The sequence below is a fragment of the Micropterus salmoides genome, unplaced genomic scaffold, assembly GCF_014851395.1.
Source record: "Micropterus salmoides isolate LMB-PRFRI ecotype aquatic unplaced genomic scaffold, ASM1485139v1 Ms_hic_scaffold_10, whole genome shotgun sequence".
NCBI lineage: Eukaryota > Metazoa > Chordata > Actinopteri > Centrarchiformes > Centrarchidae > Micropterus > Micropterus salmoides.
In genome coordinates this window covers 15,801,340-15,820,009 of record NW_024040041.1, presented here as the reverse complement: position 1 = coordinate 15,820,009, position 18,670 = coordinate 15,801,340, and the positions used below count along the sequence as shown (strand labels likewise).

Below are 18,670 nucleotides of genomic sequence, written 5' to 3'. Positions count from 1 at the left end.
TACACAGTTAGTGTACATTCACATTTTAGACAATTAGCAGATGCTGTCCAAAGCTATAGTACATTGAGTAATCCCATAGGAAAGTGAGACACCACAGTCAAATAGGTTTTCCCCCCCAAATTTAGTCATATCACAATAAAACTTTACAAGCTGATAGCATACATAAATAGAAGCTTCAAAATATATTGTTTTTTCATGGATTTATTGAAAATATACTAGTCAGATGTGTGACAGACCCTTTTCCCCACAATTTTACAGAATGCCACATAAAATGAGAACACAAGAATAAAAGATATTTTAAAAATCCTCTGTAAAAGTCTTGCTATAAGACTTCAGAAACAGTGTAAAATGTTGATGCTGTAACTGCTTTGAAGGGCCAGGAACATGACGTACAGTACGTAAATGTCATTTTGAGAAAACGACTGTTAACGATAAACATTACTGTTTGTCACATGAACACATATCTTGTAGGTAGATATGTACTGGCTAACATTGTGCTCTACAAAACAAAATTACAAATGATGGAGAGTTTTACAAAGGCCGGTCAAACTTTTACTTGGAAAGTGCTAACAAAGATTAAATTTACGCGATCTAACGCTGACGAACTTGGTGTAAACTACACACAAAAAAATATAATTATGTATATTATTCAAAACTGAAAATTTAGAGATTGAAGCAAAATCATCATTTTGTACTGGTGTGTCTCGCCTTAATCTTTCGCTTAATAGGCGGCCCATGCTTGGTGGTCCGCCGGAAAGGGGGGGCCTTCGCCTCTCTGTCGCTTTCGGTAAGAACTTTCAAAATAAAATAATCAAATTGTAACCACACGCCAAACCTATGGACGTATGGGTTTTTGCGTGTGGTTACAATTTTACCTGTGTTTTAAATCGCATACTAAGTACTTCCTACTACATACTCAATGATTTATCGTGAGCAAATAAAGACTGTATCACAAAACCCATATCTAAAATCGATGTTGAAAGTCCATATGATCGCATCATACTTGTACTTCCGGTTCAGAGGGGGCTGCTGCTGGACTGGCTGTATTGAACCATAAACGGGCGTTGTTGTCACAGTGTCTGCCATTTTGATTGTAAGTACTTTGCGCGCGATAGATGGTGTGAACAGAGTCTTCAGAGATAGAGTTATCGTAGTATTTTAAATCAAGGCTTTATTTTTTAGGCAAAAATGCTTTCGGCAGCCCAGTTACTCGATGAATTAATGGGCCGAGATAGAAACTTGGCCCCTGACGAGAAGCGATGCAACGTGCGGTGGGACGACGAGAGCGTAAGTTAGCATATTAGCTAACGCTAGCCTAGTTGGTTTGATGAGCTAACGCAGCGTTAGCTAGCCAAGATACCAAACCCGTAGTATGTTGGATATGTTTGTTAAATTAAACAGTATGTAAATAGTCCAGAATCCAACGCACGGAAATGGTAACTTACCACAAGCTGGTATTGAAGTGTTGTCTTGGGACGCGTGTTATTAAAGTTAGAACCACCGTATGCTAATGCTAATAGTACTTATTTGTTCCCAGTTAAAGCTTGAATCGTTGTGGATTAACGTTAGCGTTGTACTCGTGCTCTGCTGCTAGCATTACATTTAAAGTGATTATGAGTAACGTTACCTAATTAGTTACTAGATATGCTTTATCCTGCTTTGGTGTGTGGGTCTAATACTAATGGGTAACACTAACTTGAGGCATAACGTTAGTTTAGGTAAGACACGTAATATTAGTGTTAACGTTACATTCACTTTGGGACTGATTGCAAGCCACACTTGTTAGCAGTTAGCATATGTAAACTGTTATCGCTTGATCCGACTTAACTAATATTATAACTAATATTTGGAAAAGATTTCCAACAAAAATGGTGTTTGTAATAAGTAAAAATCTATTTTCTCCAATTAGGTCTGTCGATACTATCTGTGTGGCTTCTGCCCAGCTGAGCTATTCACAAACACCCGCTCTGACTTGGGTAAGTCAAAGACTTGTACATGTACATAAACCTGTTTTAATAAATCAGTAGCTGACAGGTGCATCCATATACTTTGAAGATAATAATGCATTACATTTCTTTTTCAGGCCCCTGTGAGAAAATCCATGATGAAAATCTTAGGATAACGTAAGTTCTTATTGTGGGTTTTTTACCGCAATTTGTGTCTTGATATTCCGCCTAATAAACTGTTTCTGTGTGTCCAGGTATGAGAAAAGCTCCCGGTTCATGAAGGAGGGCTATGAACGAGACTTCCTGCGCTACCTACAGTCACTCCTGGCAGAGGTGGAACGGCGGATTCGTAGAGGGCACGCCCGGCTTGCACTTTCCCAGGCTCAGCAGAATGCAGGGGTTTGTAATGAGACATCGTTCTGTAACCCATGCTTTTCACTGCATTTGTTTTTTAAAGTGTCTTAGTGGCTGCACAGATTTAGGTGTTGATTACTCGGTGTCCTCAATTAGGGTTGGGCGATATCTACAAAATTTATTATAATGTTTGTCGTGATTAAAACCTACTTTCACATGGAGGTATTTTGTGAAAAATTAAATTTTTTACCGGGGGCCAGGGTTTTACAGTCACAATGCCTGCTCAACCATCGACCATCTGTCAGCCATCACCGATGGACGATGGCATTGTCTATCGTCCCAACCCTATCCTCGATACTTCTTTGTCATCTTAGACTACAGTGCTCATCGTGAACCTAAAATATTACATTACGTGGTCTGTGTGGTTGTACCTGAGAGAAAGTGTTTATTTCAGCAGGGTCCTGGTCCATCAGGAAAGAATGAGGAGAAGTCTCAGGTTCTCACGGAGAAGATTGAAGACCTAGTTGTACAGGTACGTAACAAATAGATTTCATAGATCTTTTTTATAAAAGAGCAGCATAGTGCCATGTATCATAGCTGGAATTACAAGAATGGAAAATTTCTTATCTTGACATGAGATTAAATGACATCAAATTATATTCACACTAATACCTCGGACTTGTCTGTTTTGCTTTTGCTTAGATCGAAGAGCTGGGGTCAGAGGGCAGAGTGGAGGAGGCCCAGGGAATGATGAAGCTGGTGGAGCAGCTGAAGGAGGAGAGGGAGCTGCTCAGCTCCACCCCCTCGGTGAGTCAACTAACTCCAGGCTACTTGGCCTACAGGCGCTGGTCATGTAATGCTGTTTGTTTACAAACCCGTTTTATTCTTTTTACTGTAAAGTCTAAGCATGGGCTGAGAATGATGCACCCACTGCTACTTACATTACTCTTAGCTAGATAACAGTGAATCTTCACTAGAGCCTACAACATTTATCCTGATTGATTTAAATAGTTTAATAAATTGCCCTCAAAGCAAAGTGTAAAACAAATGAGCAGTTATCCTCTAAGGCAGAAAGAAATTGCTTAGTACATCATTCCCTTATGGTTTAACTCATTTGTGCTTTTTATCCAGACCATTGAGAGCTTTGCGGCCCAGGAGAAACAGATGGAGGTGTGTGAAGTGTGTGGGGCCTTCCTCATTGTGGGGGATGCACAGTCTCGAGTGGACGACCACTTGATGGGCAAGCAACACATGGGCTATGCCAAGATCAAATCCACTGTAGAGGAGCTCAAGGTAACAGGATCACCTGACACACACAGAATACATACATAGCTAATGAGCTGAAGTATAAGTTCTGTGTTTCCACCACATAGACTTTATTTAGGTGGGCTGTCCAGGTATGTTAACAACTAGTGACCCACTGAGATCCACAGAGAAAGTTGTTATCTATTACGTTACAAAACACAGACACGATGGATGTTTTACAAGCTCGGATGAGGTAAAGCTGGGCATACATTGTCTGCGATGTAAAGCCCAAGCTCACGATGTACCCGCTCACTGTTCAGTCCGATGGTAAGCTACGACCTGAGCGCTCACACTGTACGTGTATAAAACAGCCCGTTGGTCCCTGCAGACCATTCTGGCTATTGACAATAATCAAATATTTTTTGTAAGGTCCGAGGGAGGTAGAGGTAGGGCGGGGCAATAAAACAATGATAATTATCATAATATAATTTATATAATATAATGTTCAATATATCGTCAATAAATATTTGGTTTAATTCATTAGTCATCAATAAACTAGCACTTAATTTTTTTTGTTGAGGAAAAGGGACTGAAAAAAATGTACTAATCATTAATTTTTTAAAAATAGTTTGGAATGTACTCCCTAAGATTTGTTAAGTGATCTACTGTTTGGCATCAAGTGTTTGTCCCATTTTGACCATAAAGAACTACATAATGAACCATCTGGTTTCTTCAATTTTCAGTCAGGAGAAAAAAAATCAGCCTTTAAACTTGAAAGAAAAAAATATCTAGCGAATGAAATTTAATGTTTTTATCATGATAACGTTTTTGGCTTAATCGCCCAGCCCTGCAAACTAACGACTTTCGGCCTTGGTCGATGGCCGTGCCGTTCACACTGCACAACTTGCCGTCATGTGACGGGAATCTTGAAGTCGTTGTGTCGGTCACACACTACGCAAGCTGACAACGACCGCCGTCATGCAAAGCTGGTCTCCAAACCACTTTTTGTCAACAAAACACATGTGAAACGGGAAATGACGCGAACCTACACACGAAACTGCTGTTTGTTGTTATAAAGATACCAATTATAAAGACAAAGAATCTGGGTGAAAGAATGGATTAGCACACTCTGGTAGCAGGGATTGTCTGAGCTACAGAGAGCTGGAGGTGAGTTAAAAGGTGCAGCTCCCCGACACCCAGTTAACTCATGACTGTGAGGTTACAACTCATGGTCCAAAAAGGAGAACAACAAACGCACGTGTGCACATTTTCAGCTGAGAACTGCGGCTTGCTTTGGCTAGCCTTCAACTCAACAATCAATTATGATTTCAGTTAAGTGCTAAAGTTACTGTTACCTTGTCTGTGGTCCGCTGGCAGAACACTGGGTGCTTTCTGATCAGGTGCCGTTGCCGCAGCGACATAAATTTTGTTTTACGGTGGATGGACGGAAACATTACAGAGTTGTTTTCTTTAGCTTGAAATTATAACATACTTTGTCCCTCGCTATTTTATCTCTCTTCCTCCACTTTGCAAACAGCTCTATTATAATCACGTCGTGTTCACAGCGTAAGCGCGATGTGCGACCGTAATAAATGTCCGTGCGAAACAGTGCGCTGCATAGTTGCATGGATTAAACGAAGCATCGATTCAAAGAATTAGCGTCGATGCATTTTATTAATCGATGAATCGTTTCAGTCCTAGTTGCCATGGCACTTTCAGACACCAAATCTACTTGTGGTTCTGCTTCAACTGACGAATGCTGACCAAAATTTCAGACATGTCAGAAATTCAGCCGGCGGCCGTTCGGGAGCAGTTGATTGCTCGTCTTTTCTGAGACTTTACAAAACATACTACTAATGGAGTAGGTAAGTAGAGCAGACACATACAGGGAGAGAGCGACAAAGAGGCGGGGTAAGCCAGTGTGTTTGCATCAAAGGTGTAGGTCTTTGCGTGTGTGGGGAAATGAGAAGTGCAAAGAATAAGAAAGTTTTGTGGCACATCTTTGCGGTTCTCACTGTCAAATAGTTGACATAAATAGAGCTCACAGTTAATATACATCCAGAAAAGCAAACTCTTTAAAAATACAAAATACATGTCAAATATATTAAAACTGAGACATTTTGTACAGAGGATTGATGCTGCAAGAGAAGATGTTAGTACATAATTTTTGTCCCCTGTGTTTTAACAAAGTGAATGATCCACAGTATTTCACCTAAACTGTTTGGTTTAGATTCTGGTTTAAAATGTGCTGATTAAAATTAATGAGGACTGTTGTTTATTTACTCTTAGGAGAAACTACGTCGGCGCTCAGAAGACCCCCCAGGTGAAAACCCAGCGCTCAAGAGGGACAGAGAAGACCGTGAGCGCGAGAGGGAGGAAAGGGAGAAAAAGCGCAAGGAGGAGGAGGAGAAGGAGAAGGAGCGGGAGAAGGAGAAGGAACGGGAACGAGAGAGAGAGAAGGAGCGTGAGAGGGAGAGAGACAGAGAACGGGACAGAGATAGAGACCGGGAGAGGGACAGGAGGGTGCGCCGAAGCCACTCCAACAGTCGCCACTCCAGTCGAGCGTCAGACAGGAAACGGAGCAGATCCCGCGATCGCCGGAGGTCCAGAAGCAGAGACAAGGAGAGGGAGAGGGAACGCAAACGCAGCAGGTACTGCTGACTTTCTTGAACCACATTGATCACCATTTTCTTTGTGGTCTAGTAACGGCAGTGTCTCACCATAAAACGTCAGTGCACTGTCGCTTGCTTCTGTAATGGATAGAGGCACCAGTCCAGGTTTAGGAGCACCATTTAAATCCACCTTCACAACAACACATAAGAGTAAACATTATCTTTTGCTAATGATAGGAACCTCGCTCCAATTGCATCAACCTTTGAAATACTAGCTCCCCAGTAGTGAGAAGTCAGAGGGGGAAACTGAACTGTAGTCACATTCCCCAAAGCTACTTGCACCAGCGCACTAGATTTGCAACAATTCGTCAAAGTGAAATTTCATTGGTCGACGCATTGTTACAGAGGGAGAGATGGTAATCTAATTATTAAGAACATTTCTGGTTGTTCATTTCTAACTACAATGCACTACAGGAAGTGCTGGGGGCAGTACCGCTTCCACTGTTGGCCATGACTGTAAGACGAGGAAGCAGTCATGCAAGAAACGAAAAGTAACGGAGAAAGAGTCTTAGATCAGAACGTTTTTTTGTTTGTAAGTTTTGTATGCTATTTCATCACTAAATACACTTTGGAAAGGTTTTGAGGCGAAAAACTGTGTATAACTTGAATATTGGCAGTTTTACGAAAGTTGTTGATAAATCGAAAATCTACAGAAAAAATTTTGGGGTTGAGAAGCTCGCGAGGTTAGCGGAGCCAGCCGGTCAGTCAGTCACGCCCACAGAGTCCTCTGGTCCCAGTTACTCAGACCACTGCTGCAGCGGAAAGGCCACAACTGTAAGATAGTTTCAGTGTTTGTACTGCTGTTGTTAATCTTTAACATTTTAAAGTAAATGAAACATCTCGCTTGTGATTACAGAACATTCTCCACTTATAAAACTTACAAGCACTTTGGAAAAATAAACTACAGAAGAAGTATGAAAGGGGGACTGTTGCTTTATTTTCTAAATTACATTGTTTGTGTGCAGTTGTGGTTATAGTACTTGCTTTTATTGTGCTTTTATTTTATCAAAAGCAAATCTTTGTTAAAAAGTTAAACGTTTTAAAGTTAAACCATGTTATCTTGGAGCAGCCTCTCTGTAGTTCTTTGCGTTCTTGGTTTTGAGGTCTCATGGACAATGCTGGCTAAGAGAACGCTCTTTTGTGTTAACAAACACGTTAAGTGCACTAGTAAATCACTGAATTATTGGAGTAGCCTACGCTGTCTTGTCATATTCCCTGGTTTGTCCCTGACATTGATACTAGTGTTCATTCTGAATAGTAAACCTTGTTCACTTAATAGTAACGTTAGCTAGCTAGGCTGTGTGTTGGATATCAGTAATTCACTTGAAAGATATTAATTAGTTAAATGGTTTAATTGGGGTTAGGGGGTGACAAAAATAATCGTGACTAATTGAATAAATAATTAACAGATTAGTCGACTATGAAAGCACCACAAAAACAAATGTGTGCCACTGCATGAAGAACCATGATTGAACTTTCTTTTGTTTGTTTTATATACATCTTTCACTTGTTGTCGTAATTGCTCATTCTCCTCCCTCTTTCATAGGAGCCGGGACAGGGACAGGGAGAGGAGACGCAGCCGTGAGCGCTCTGACCGAAAGCGTCGCTCCCGCAGCCGTGACAGGAGGAGATCGCGCAGCTCCGAGCGCAAATCTCACCGCCACCGCAGCCGCAGCAAGGACAGGGAGAGAGACAGGGACAGAGAGCGGTCATCAAAAGACAAAGGTGAGGACTTGTTGAATGTTTTGTTTGTACTGCATGCTGTAATACCAAAAAGGCCTTACTCTGTACACCTTGTTGTCCACCAAGGAGAAATGTTTGACATGTGTGTCTGTTTTCCCAGACCGTAAGGCAACAGAGGAGAGGAGCAGCTCTAAGAAAGCCAAGCACTCTGACGGCGATGCAGCTGCCATCAAGGCTTCGTCAGAAGCGGAACCGATGGAGGCGGCTGCCTCTGCCCCCTCCCCTCTGCTTAACGGCCAGCAAGAGCTCCTCCATTCTGAAGGTGACACTCAGTCCAATTAAAACTGATCTGATAGGACCTCAGATCAGGCTCAGGTAAGTGCGTCCTCCTCCTTGCTCCCCCTGGCTCTGAACCTAACCCTTCCACGTCCCCTCCCCCCACCTTTCCCATCTCCCCTACCCACCCTCTCACCCTACCTCTCCCACCCCGTTTATGTTCAGTTCAATGCCTATGATTTTGTCTTATGTCCTATATGCATATATCTTTATCCTGTTTTTGAAATAGTGCATCATAAGTATGCACTGAAGATGAAGGACTAGGCCCGAAGAAGGTAGAAAACATTCACACAAAGCCAAGAGGGAAAGGCCAGTGTAGCCCTGAGCAAACATGCCCGGAGGTACCCCTCGTATTTAATCGGTTTTTGATCCTTTATAGATGTACATTTGTCTTTGTGGACAAAATGGCAGAAAAAAATATTGACTAATTTGCCAATTTTCCTGCCTGTATTTACCTGTTTTTTTTAATTTTATTTCTTTTTTTGTTTGTTCTTTTTACTTTGAAGTAGGGAAATGCAGTAATTTTGATTTGCTGAGATATTACACTCTTTTATAGCGAAAATTCAGCCTCTGTGAGTTTGCATACATTTCATGGGGATTTCTCCCACTCATATGTGAACACACAGACACACTTTCAGCTATCGTCAAAGGTGTATGTGAAAAACAAGCCATTGATTTTTGCCGTAATCATAACTAAAATGCCATGGGTGTGTTGTCCAGCTTACTGTGCCTGATAATGCCATGCAGTGTGTGTTTGGGGGGGTTGTTATAGCACCGGGGGTCTTACGTAACTAACTAACTGGAGCGTAGGGTTTATCGAATGAATTGCAGCTGACTTCCATACCTCACACAGCGTTGGTGTTGTGAGCGAGACCACATGAGAAAAAGGGCAAATTAAAAATCATGGATACTCTGACTGTCAAACTGTGCAGGTACTCACCCCAGGTACTCCTTTCTCTACCCACATCCATTTCTGAATGCTGTTGCCTGTCAGAAAAAACTATTCTGTACTTCTCCAGAAAATGAAACTTGAAAGCTTGATGTGTATATATTTTTGTTTCTTTTATTTTTCTATTTGGCAACTTTCAAATATGTTTGGGGAAACAAGTCATTTTATAGAAATGTCAGAGACACTTATTTTTTTTAAATGCTGAGATGCACAGACAGCCTGCTTGATATACCTACGCCAATAGCTAAAGGTCACTGGTGTGTATATTTTATTTTTTATTCCCTGTAGTGTGTAGTTCAGGACTAAGGTTTTGTAAGGAGTTTTTGATTAATGTCAATCTGTTTGGTTGGTAGGATGCTTTTGTTTGTCCCTGTTAAGTGGTCATTGAATCTACTTAAAGAAAAATCAAGTGCACCTGCGCATTGGCGTAAGCAATATAAAACAGGTTAGTCACTGTTTTTAAAAGATATGGTCTAAGGTAGTGACAAAACCGTATGGACTTTTTTTTTTTTAATCTTAAAAGCATACTTCTGGTCAAAGTAAAATCAACGGTATGTCATATCAAATTATATTATTGTGCAATATGGACAGGGTATATGTGCATTCTTAGCAGTGTCTCTTAACACATTCCTCTATGGCTAAATTAAGGGATATATATCACGACTAGTCTTTATGTAGATGCTATTGTTGCTTCAGATGCAGCAATTGTTGCTACAAGCACTTGTTGTGGGACCTTTGCTAACATTACATTTTGTGAACATTTTTGCTCAACAGGGGACACTGGGATATCTGGTGGAGGAAGAAGCAGAAGAGCGCACCCATCCTTACCCTGAACCCGACACTTCGCTGCTTAAAAACAAGGTGAACCACAAATGGTGTAGTGGCTTATTTAAAACATGAACATACATGTGTCAATAAGGAGAAAGGAAGAAAAAATAATACATTGATTTTCATGTTCCATTACCTGTCTTATCTTTTTTTTGCTGGACGAGGGTAGTTGTGGTTCATCTGATGTATTTCTTGGTCTAGATGTCAGCCAGTCATCACTTTAAATACCAAACTTAGAGGAAAAGTTCATTTATGGGTTTTTGTGTTCTTATTTTGAAAATCTTCCCACATCCTCATTGTTTCCTGGCATTTAGTGAAAATTAAATAAAATCAGTGCTTGTGGTTTGTTTTGGTTTGTCAGGTTCCCCTTCATGTCCTGACCTTCTTTATTTTAAAGTCAGTTGAAAGCATGTGTACAATGTTAGTCCTATGACAGGGCGTGTCTTTTCTCCTCCACACAGGGAGCTCACATTGATTGCTCTTGTCCCCTTACTGTAAAATATACTGATTTAATCAAAAGATTTTGAAGACTGAAGATTTGTTTAATTTTGTTCTGCTTTTAATGTCCATGTTGTCGCGATGAATAAAAAGTAAAAACGTGTTAATGTTGTGTTCGTTTTTTGTCTTTTGCCCCACCATTGCAACAAAAATGTCTCTTTATATTTTGATGCAAAAGCAGGTTAGCATAGTGAAGGGGAGACTGGCAATCATAAGAAAGGTGAGGCTTTATAGCCCTTTTGTCAGCAAGTTGCTGAAGGGTCCTTAAGTGGAGTTCCAGCCAGACTTGAATGGGTTTGTCAAGGTAATTTTATACACATGGGGATTGCCTTTAACTGTACTTTAAATGTGCAGTGTATTAGGATGACATTCTCATTGTCGTACAGTTAGTTTAGCTAATTTCCATTATTAGTGGTTTTTAGAAACAAGTATTTAGGTAAATGTGTTTTGTGGGCATACAGTATGCAATCACAGTATGCAATCAGCATACCATTATTTTGGAATAAATCAAACTTAATACTGTACTGTTAAAATATACAGGTGCATCTCAGAAGTTTCTGTAATTTAAGTCAAAGTGGAACTTTCATATATTCTAAGTTCTTTATGGGTAAGTTCTTTATGGGTAAAATATTTCAGGCCGTTTTGTGTTTGTATCTTTACAGCTTATGGAAATCAAAAATCCATATCTCAACATATTAGAATATTAAAATAAAGAGTATAATACAGAATTGTGGTCCTGGTGAAACGTTCTCCATAGATTCTCTATGGGGTTCAGGTCAGGTGAGTTAACTGGCCAATCAAGCTCAGTAATACCACGGTCAGCAAACCAGTTACCAGTCGTTTTGGTACAGTGGTCAGGTGCCAAGAACTGCTGGAAAAGGAAACCAGCATCTCCATAAAGCTTGTTAGCAGATGGAAACATGAAGTGCTCCTAAAATCTTCTAGTAGACTGCTGCATTGACTGTGGACTTGATAAAACACTGGACCAACACCAGCAGATGACATCGCACCCTAAATCACTAACTGAAAACTTTACACTGGCCTTCAAACAACCTGTATTATGTCAGTCTCTACTCGTCTTCCAAACTGTGAGACCTTGATTTCCAATGAAATGCAAAATTTACTTTCATCTGAAAAGAGGACTTTGCACCACCGAGCAGCAATCCAGTTCTTTCTCTCCTTAGCCCAGGTAAGACACTCCTGATGACATCTGGTTCAGGAGTGGCATGACACTAGCAATGCGACACTTGCAGCTCATTTCCTGGACTTGTCTGTTCCCGGTGGTTCTTGATGGACTGATTGAAGCCACAGTCCTCTCCCTGTGAAAGTTCTTGAATCTGCTTTAACAATCCTCTTAAGGCTGCGGTCAGCCCTGTTGCTTGAACCTTACAGTCAACTTTCCACGAACATGCTTTGATACATCACTGTGAACAGCCAGCACTTTCAGCAATGACCTTCTGCGACTTACCCTCTTTGTGGAGGGTGTCAATGAACTGTGAAGTCAGTCTTCCCCACAAATGTGGTTGTGTGTACTGAACCAGACTGAGTGATTAAAGGCTCTTCTCAGGTTGAAATTTCTGTATAAGTCATTCTTTATTGTAATATTTTGAGTGATGGATTTTTGATTTCCATGAGCTGTTAGGCATAATTATCAAGACAGAAAATAATAAGGCCTGAAATATTTCACTTTATTTGTAATCAATCTAGAATATATGAAAGTTTCACATTTTCAATTAAATTACAGGGGGATAAAAAAACTGAGAGGCATCTGTATATATTTTAACTATGTCGGTCTCATTTGGGTTTTTGTTGATCACTCGTTGAAGCACTTGTCTGTGGAAAAACTGAAAAACATTTTCACTTAGGGGTGGAGGGTACAGCATATTTACAGTGTTATACAAGCTGTACACTCACTTTTAAATTGTAGGAAAGTGTCATTTCTTCAGTGTTCAAAATGTGAGGGGGTATATTATTATGCTAACTTTAAGGTGTGAACTTTGAAACAGCGACCAGTCTATGGACAGCATAAAGCCATTTTGCTGAATTTGTGTATATCCATACAAACATTATACCCAGAATTTGTCCCTCCAGCTAGCCTCTTATGCCCCTCATCTTGTAATTGAGAACACACTGCACAAGTATCTTGTTACTGCCAACCAAGCAAGCAAGACAAGGATGGAAATAGTGAAACATATCCTGGCTGAAAGTCACTTGCCTTTGTAGGACATAATTTAACATTTTCATTATTCAGCAATGGTGAAAGCTTCTTGCTCATTTATGCTTGATGCTGACATGAGTGTGCTGTCATGCTGAAAAAGGCAAGGGATACCGCTGAATTATGGTAAAGCTTCAGAACATTTCTATTTCCCATTAAGTATTTGTCAACTTTGTCATGCTTAAGATCTAAAAACAGTGATGTCAAGACAATTTATGCAACAGTGACTCGCGTCATCTTATTACCGCTTCATTCAGGACCATGAGGTTAATTAATTAACCAAACATCTTGTGCTACTCGACTGACATTTAGGTGCACTTACCGTTTTTCTCTTAATCTCACAAATAAGTTCCCCCTCATTCCCATCCGAAGCTAACACTGACCACATACCAGACGAGATGTGTTTCCTTGGTACTGACCTTTCCTACCCAGGGGCCAGTGGAGAAAGCACCAGGGTTTACAACCCACACCCTGCAGATTCATCACAGACTGTGTGACACAAAGCCAAGAGAGGAAAACTGTAGAAATACTTAGAACCTGACATTATGAGAGGCAAAGATGGTGTCACAGATTATAATCAATCAAATAGTGATTAATAGTTTAAGAAACCTGAAAAGTACAATTAATGTTGTCGTCAGATACCAACAAGGATCAGCTTGCAAGTAAAATTAACTTTTTTTTTTGTAAGAGACAGTATTAGAATTCATGCAATATACTTAATGGTACAGCCGTATAGCCTGCAGGTGTATACTCCTCATGAAGCAGGGCTGTGTATATGTCAAGTAGCCTATATGCCAGTTTACAGTGGTAGCAGTTGTGACAGATTACTTGACATTAATAAGCTGATCCTCCATTACTTACTGGTGCTTCCAAAGCTGCTTCCCAGGTGAAGAAAGTGATAACGGATAGAAAGACACAGATTATCACATTGAATGATTTGGGCTCATCTTCCTCTGCTGAAAAGGCTTGAAGTAAAAACTTCTCGTCCTTCGGCACATCTTTGTTTGCACCGTTACCATCTCTATTAAGACCGTTGCACATGGTCTCAACAGAGTTCAATTAGTGTTTGGAGAAACAAACACAGCTTTGGGTGTTTGTGTACCCCTCAAGCAAATTATCCATCAGTTACAACATAACCTTGTGTGATTCTGCAGGTGGACTGGCCCAGCTGTGACCTCTGTTCCTCTCTCTCTCACTCTCGTGACCTTCTGAGTCGTCGCCTAAGCCCCTTTGCGCCCTGATTTACTTTCTGTGGAAAAGAATAAAAAATGGCGTTCTCTCCTCCTGTCCTGTCCCGTCCCAGAACACCAAAGTAGCAGGTGGGCTTTAAATGGTCTGTTAACCTCTGGGACAGAAGCTGGAACATGGAACTGTGAACCATGCAGGGGAGGCCCTGGTTTCAGAGCCAGACACTGCTCATTTGGGGAGGTAGACTGGCACCAGGCAGCAGCAGATATGAATGGTTAGGAGCTGGATTTGTCGGACAAGTCGGACTAAAGAGCAGAATTTTTTTCCTGCTCTATATCATATGTGAGGAATGGACTTCATAATGTTGAGTCTTGCTGTAGGTGTTATGTTACAGAGACGATCCTTTATATTTCTGAACAGCAGGAGGCAGTATGTACCTATTTTCCAAGGAAAGCCTCACAGCAGTGCAGATCCAGTATTTCTTGAGACATATTCCTGTTATTGCATACTCATCCACACGCAGGTGCAGGGAGGGAACCTGAGAATAGCAACTCACTTTAAACCGTGTAACACTCAGGAAACATTAACACCATGTTCTCTCCGCAACACACAATCTGTACATGTCATTAGGGAAAACAGTAATTCCCCAGGGTAAGAGTCGCAGGGCAAAACAGGAGGGAAGAAATAACAGGAAGATAGTGAGCTGGAAAAGACAGGGGAAATGGAGAAGAACACAGAGCAGGAAACAAGGAGAGAGATGGAAGGAGCGATACCTGATGTGATGCTAAATAAGCAGGGAGAAAAAGGATAATGGAGATAGATTGTCCCTTCCTTTTTCTACTTTTACTCTTCTTTCACACAGTGAATCTCAAGTGAAGGTCGAGAAGGAAAGCAGCATGTAGATTATGCAGTAGAGGAGGCAATTCATCAGTGCTGTCGGTGTGCTGTCTGATTAATGATCTAAACTCCAACACACAGCCGCAGCTTATGTCAGCTGTCAATCATGTTCTGGTGGGGGAAATGATTTCTTAAGGCGTCTGTCAGTTGTGCTGAGCTAGTACCTATGTGCATTACTCCTTGCACAGCTGTAGCACTAATATTCTAGTATCTTTCTTTATACTATTACAGGGGATGTAGTGATACTAGGTATCCTCTCAGGCTAATCAGGTGCAGGCTGGCATTGCAGAAATTCTCAAACTGCAGCGTTGTGTTTTAGATTTTTCTGTAGTGTATGTATGTTCATGAGTTTATAACCTTAATTCGATCTTTCAGGTGCATCAAGGTTTAGCCCCAATCAGGCTATTTGGCTGGAACCACCTAATGTATACCATCCGTACCAGTTAAGGACTCATCATCATTCACGCACAGTACATGTTTCCCAATCAATCCAGTGGTGGCCTTCGTGTCTGTCAGCCAGACACCAATCTGTCACATTGCAACCAGCTAATTATGGTAGTGGACGGCGACAAATCCCCCACTTCGGATAATCGATTGACAACATGTTAACGGCACATTAAGAGTGGGGCGGCTGTGGCTCAGGGGGCAGAACGGTCATCCACTTATTGGTGGTTTGATCCCCGGCTCCCTTGTATCCTTGGGCAGGATACTGAACCCCAAATTTCTACCACATGGCTGTGCCATCAGGATCTCTGGGGTGGCTGTGGCTCAGGAGGTAGAGCGGGTTGGCCGTTAATCGGAAGGTCGGTGGTTCAATCCCTGGCTCCCCCTGGTTGTGTGTCAAAGTGTCCTTGGGCAAGATACTGAACCCTGATTTGCCCCTGGTGGCTATTCCGCCAGTGTATGAATGAGTGTGAATGCTAGTTTCTGTTTCACTGGTGAATGCAGATGTAGTGTAAAAGCGCTTTGAGTGGTCGAAAAGACTAGAAAGGCGCTATACAAGTACGGAGCATTTACATTTACGCTCCTCCCGCGGGTTGGTACAGCTTCCCCCGCAGCCACTTGCAGAGCTCCTCAACTCTACTACCGAAAATATTCAAGCACATTTTTGTTCTGCCATCACTTCTCGTAAAACTGTCAATATTTGAAATCTATACAGCTGATTTCTCACCTCAAAACTTCTCAGAAGTGGATTTACTGATGATATTCCATACGGAAACTGTAAAATATAAAACTTTCTGTTGCTGTTCCTCTGTCTGGCGCACGCAATGATGATGCAGTGAATAATGACGATTCTCTCTGACCAATCAGCAGTCTGTCGTGTTTTCACGTCACATTTTAGTATTCCTCTGCTCGCTTGGAACCTCGACGGAGTTGAGGTGATATGAAAAAAAGTACCTGGAAGCAGGTACAGGTACAACATTTCTACAATGGAAAACCAAACAAAGGCGAGTCGAGCCAAAGGGCCTCCGCTCAGACTAGCTTGGTTTGAGGGCGTGCCTGACCCCGCTAGCCGCTTGGCAAGCTTTATGACACGTTTTCATTGTGACAAGTAAAGGAAGTGAAGGGCTGAACTACAAACGAGCTATTTTCAAACGGTTCAGAGCAGAGCTTTCTGTGGGAGATGGGAACTCCCTTTGGGATGGACTTTGGGCTTTTTCACTTTGCAAACTTATTACATGCACAAAAAAGATATATAACTCAATAAAGGAGAGGGGAAAAGCCAAAAAGCATAATACCACCTCTTTAATACGTCGAAACGGTCTAAACATTTGATATATTTCCACACATTTTTAGCTACCTGGCTTTTCATAAGGCTAAGCACTTTAAGAAATAATATCTAACATTTCTGCTTTAAAATGTCTAAAAAACAACTAGACCTATGTTATATAATTTGTTGAATTGTGTCCTTAAATTATCCAACAATGTTCAAACCTGGAGAAATCTGTAAATTTATTCAGGGTATTGGAGCGTTTCATTTGGTCCCCTGTCAGTGGCCTCATATGGCACCCCTTAATAGTTTTCTAGTTGCTTTAACTTCGGGGGAAACATGGGATATGTCAGATAATGAGGAAGGAAGTCACTGAATGTGGCTAATTTAATCCATTACCTGGGAACATGATTTCTGTCCGAGTCACGTCAGGTTTTTGGCAACTATGGCTGTTTAACAACGAATACAACAACTCCCATGATCCCACGCTACTTTACAACGTCATCAAACTACATCTTTTGGTATTGTGATGTGAGAGAAAGCTAGCCGCTGAAATTACATTTTACCAGTTCTTGTGTGAGGATGGTGGATGTAAAGAAACTATTTGTACACCATTGCTATGAGGACGTTATATCAGTGATTGTCATATTCATTTATTTCAGTTCTCTCACTTCCTTTCCCTTTATGGAGTTTTTACAGAAATTCCCCAGTTTCAAGTTGTTTTTGATGAAGTTATTTATACATTATTCATTGTACAGTATGTCTGTCTGTGTTTGTTTCTTTCGTTTGCCGAACAGAGAACATTTCCAAACTGGATACTCTCATTAAGGTCTCGGCATGTTGAAGGTTAGGTGAGAACAACTAACAGTCATGCATCAACAGAACTAGTTCATAAGAAGTATCATTAGTCATTTCAGAAATTAAATGTGTTTACACAGCCACACTCAAAGGAAGAGTGAAAAGCTGAATGTCTAGGTTTAACAAATGAGAAAAGTTGACGTCCAGCACAGAAGGGTGGGGATGGTTCTCCAGTAGCCTACATTACATTCAGTGTCAAAGTAAAACTTTAACACATGAAAGTTAAAACTCTAAATGCTAGAATTAATCTTTTTTTTTTCATGAAGTCAGCTGTCTTTCAGGAAAAAAAACACAATGGCTAGGTTGTGTGTAAATCATGATCTGTTACATACAATTTATTTAATTAATTAATTTTAATCAGTGTGATGTCTGCTGCATCTGACTGCAGCCTGCAGCTGTACTTCTCCTGTCCTCGGGACTGCAACTTCCACAATCTACTCTAGAAAACAAATATGAGAAAACAGCACTACGCGTGTTACTTTGAAGCTACAACAACTCTGTTGCCACTATGTCCACGATAACCTACAGTGCCTGCTGTAGCCAATGGAGAGCCGGAACAGTGCCCACATGAGGGCAACACCAACATAATGTTTCATGACTAGTTTTATTAGGCTATAATAATCATAAATATAATAATAATAATAATAATATAAAAACTCATTTTTAGTCAAATTTTCAGGACAAACAGGACAGGAATCGGGACAACTGCTTGTGATTTAGGACTGTCTCGTCAGACGAGACGTCTGGTCACCGATTATCACTCTTCTGGAAGGCTTTCATAATGTTGCACTTGTTCACACGAGAGAGTTGAATCCATAGCTCCTTTCTCACCTTAGCTGGTCAATCACACAACGTGAAGTCGGTGTGATGGTGGGATCGTCGCTTTCAGGAACTTACAGGAATGGCCTTCTACTCTAACATTGGAAAGGTGAGTGTGTAGGGTGGTTTCTGGAGCTTTTCAACCATCTGACAAGAAGTTCTTAAGAAGCATACTGGCAACTTAAGAAACACCTGCAGCATTTACCTATGATCCTTATGAACAAAATCCATCATTCCATCCATCATCGTCATTTTAATGCTGTCCAGTAAAACACCACCACTCACTATGCCTAAAATAAGTACTATAGGGTTGAGTCATCTCCTCTCTAACACATCCTCACTAAAAGTTGATCATTAGCAGTTTTAAAGGGTAAAATTGATTGCGGTGCTGGTTCATTGGGATGCATTGCATTGTACAGGAATGTCTATTTTTTCTGATCATGTGAATGTGCTTTGGTTGGGAATTCAGTG

The 18,670-nt window shown here is 40.9% G+C and overlaps 1 protein-coding gene across 3 annotated transcripts; it reads left to right on the top strand.

Moving 5' to 3' along the window:
• Positions 1 to 1,099: 1,099 nt before the first annotated feature.
• luc7l3 (LUC7-like 3 pre-mRNA splicing factor) lies at positions 1,100 to 10,616 on the top strand. Of its 3 annotated transcripts, XM_038698512.1 has the most exons (11): positions 1,100 to 1,287; positions 1,910 to 1,976; positions 2,084 to 2,123; positions 2,201 to 2,345; positions 2,755 to 2,832; positions 3,003 to 3,107; positions 3,432 to 3,593; positions 5,835 to 6,196; positions 7,764 to 7,942; positions 8,061 to 8,275; positions 9,960 to 10,616. In XM_038698512.1, exons 1-10 carry the CDS (start codon positions 1,189 to 1,191, stop codon positions 8,240 to 8,242), a joined length of 1,419 nt encoding a protein of 472 aa, XP_038554440.1. In that variant the 5' UTR covers positions 1,100 to 1,188; the 3' UTR covers positions 8,243 to 8,275; positions 9,960 to 10,616. The 3 variants fall into 3 exon arrangements, with proteins under 3 accessions (XP_038554440.1, XP_038554445.1, XP_038554438.1); XM_038698517.1 differs by having other exon boundaries at positions 2,758 to 2,832; positions 8,061 to 10,616; XM_038698510.1 differs by having other exon boundaries at positions 8,061 to 10,616.
• Positions 10,617 to 18,670: the final 8,054 nt, after the last annotated feature.

Excerpts from the sequence above, each read along its gene's own strand:
- luc7l3 (XM_038698512.1), top strand. The coding sequence starts at position 1,189 with ATGCTTTCGGCAGCCCAGTTACTCGATGAATTAATGGGCCGAGATAGA. Across the intron at positions 1,977-2,083 it reads AAACACCCGCTCTGACTTGG|GCCCCTGTGAGAAAATCCAT; the intron begins GTAAGTCAAAGA and ends TTTCTTTTTCAG. Across the intron at positions 3,594-5,834 it reads CCACTGTAGAGGAGCTCAAG|GAGAAACTACGTCGGCGCTC; the intron begins GTAACAGGATCA and ends ATTTACTCTTAG.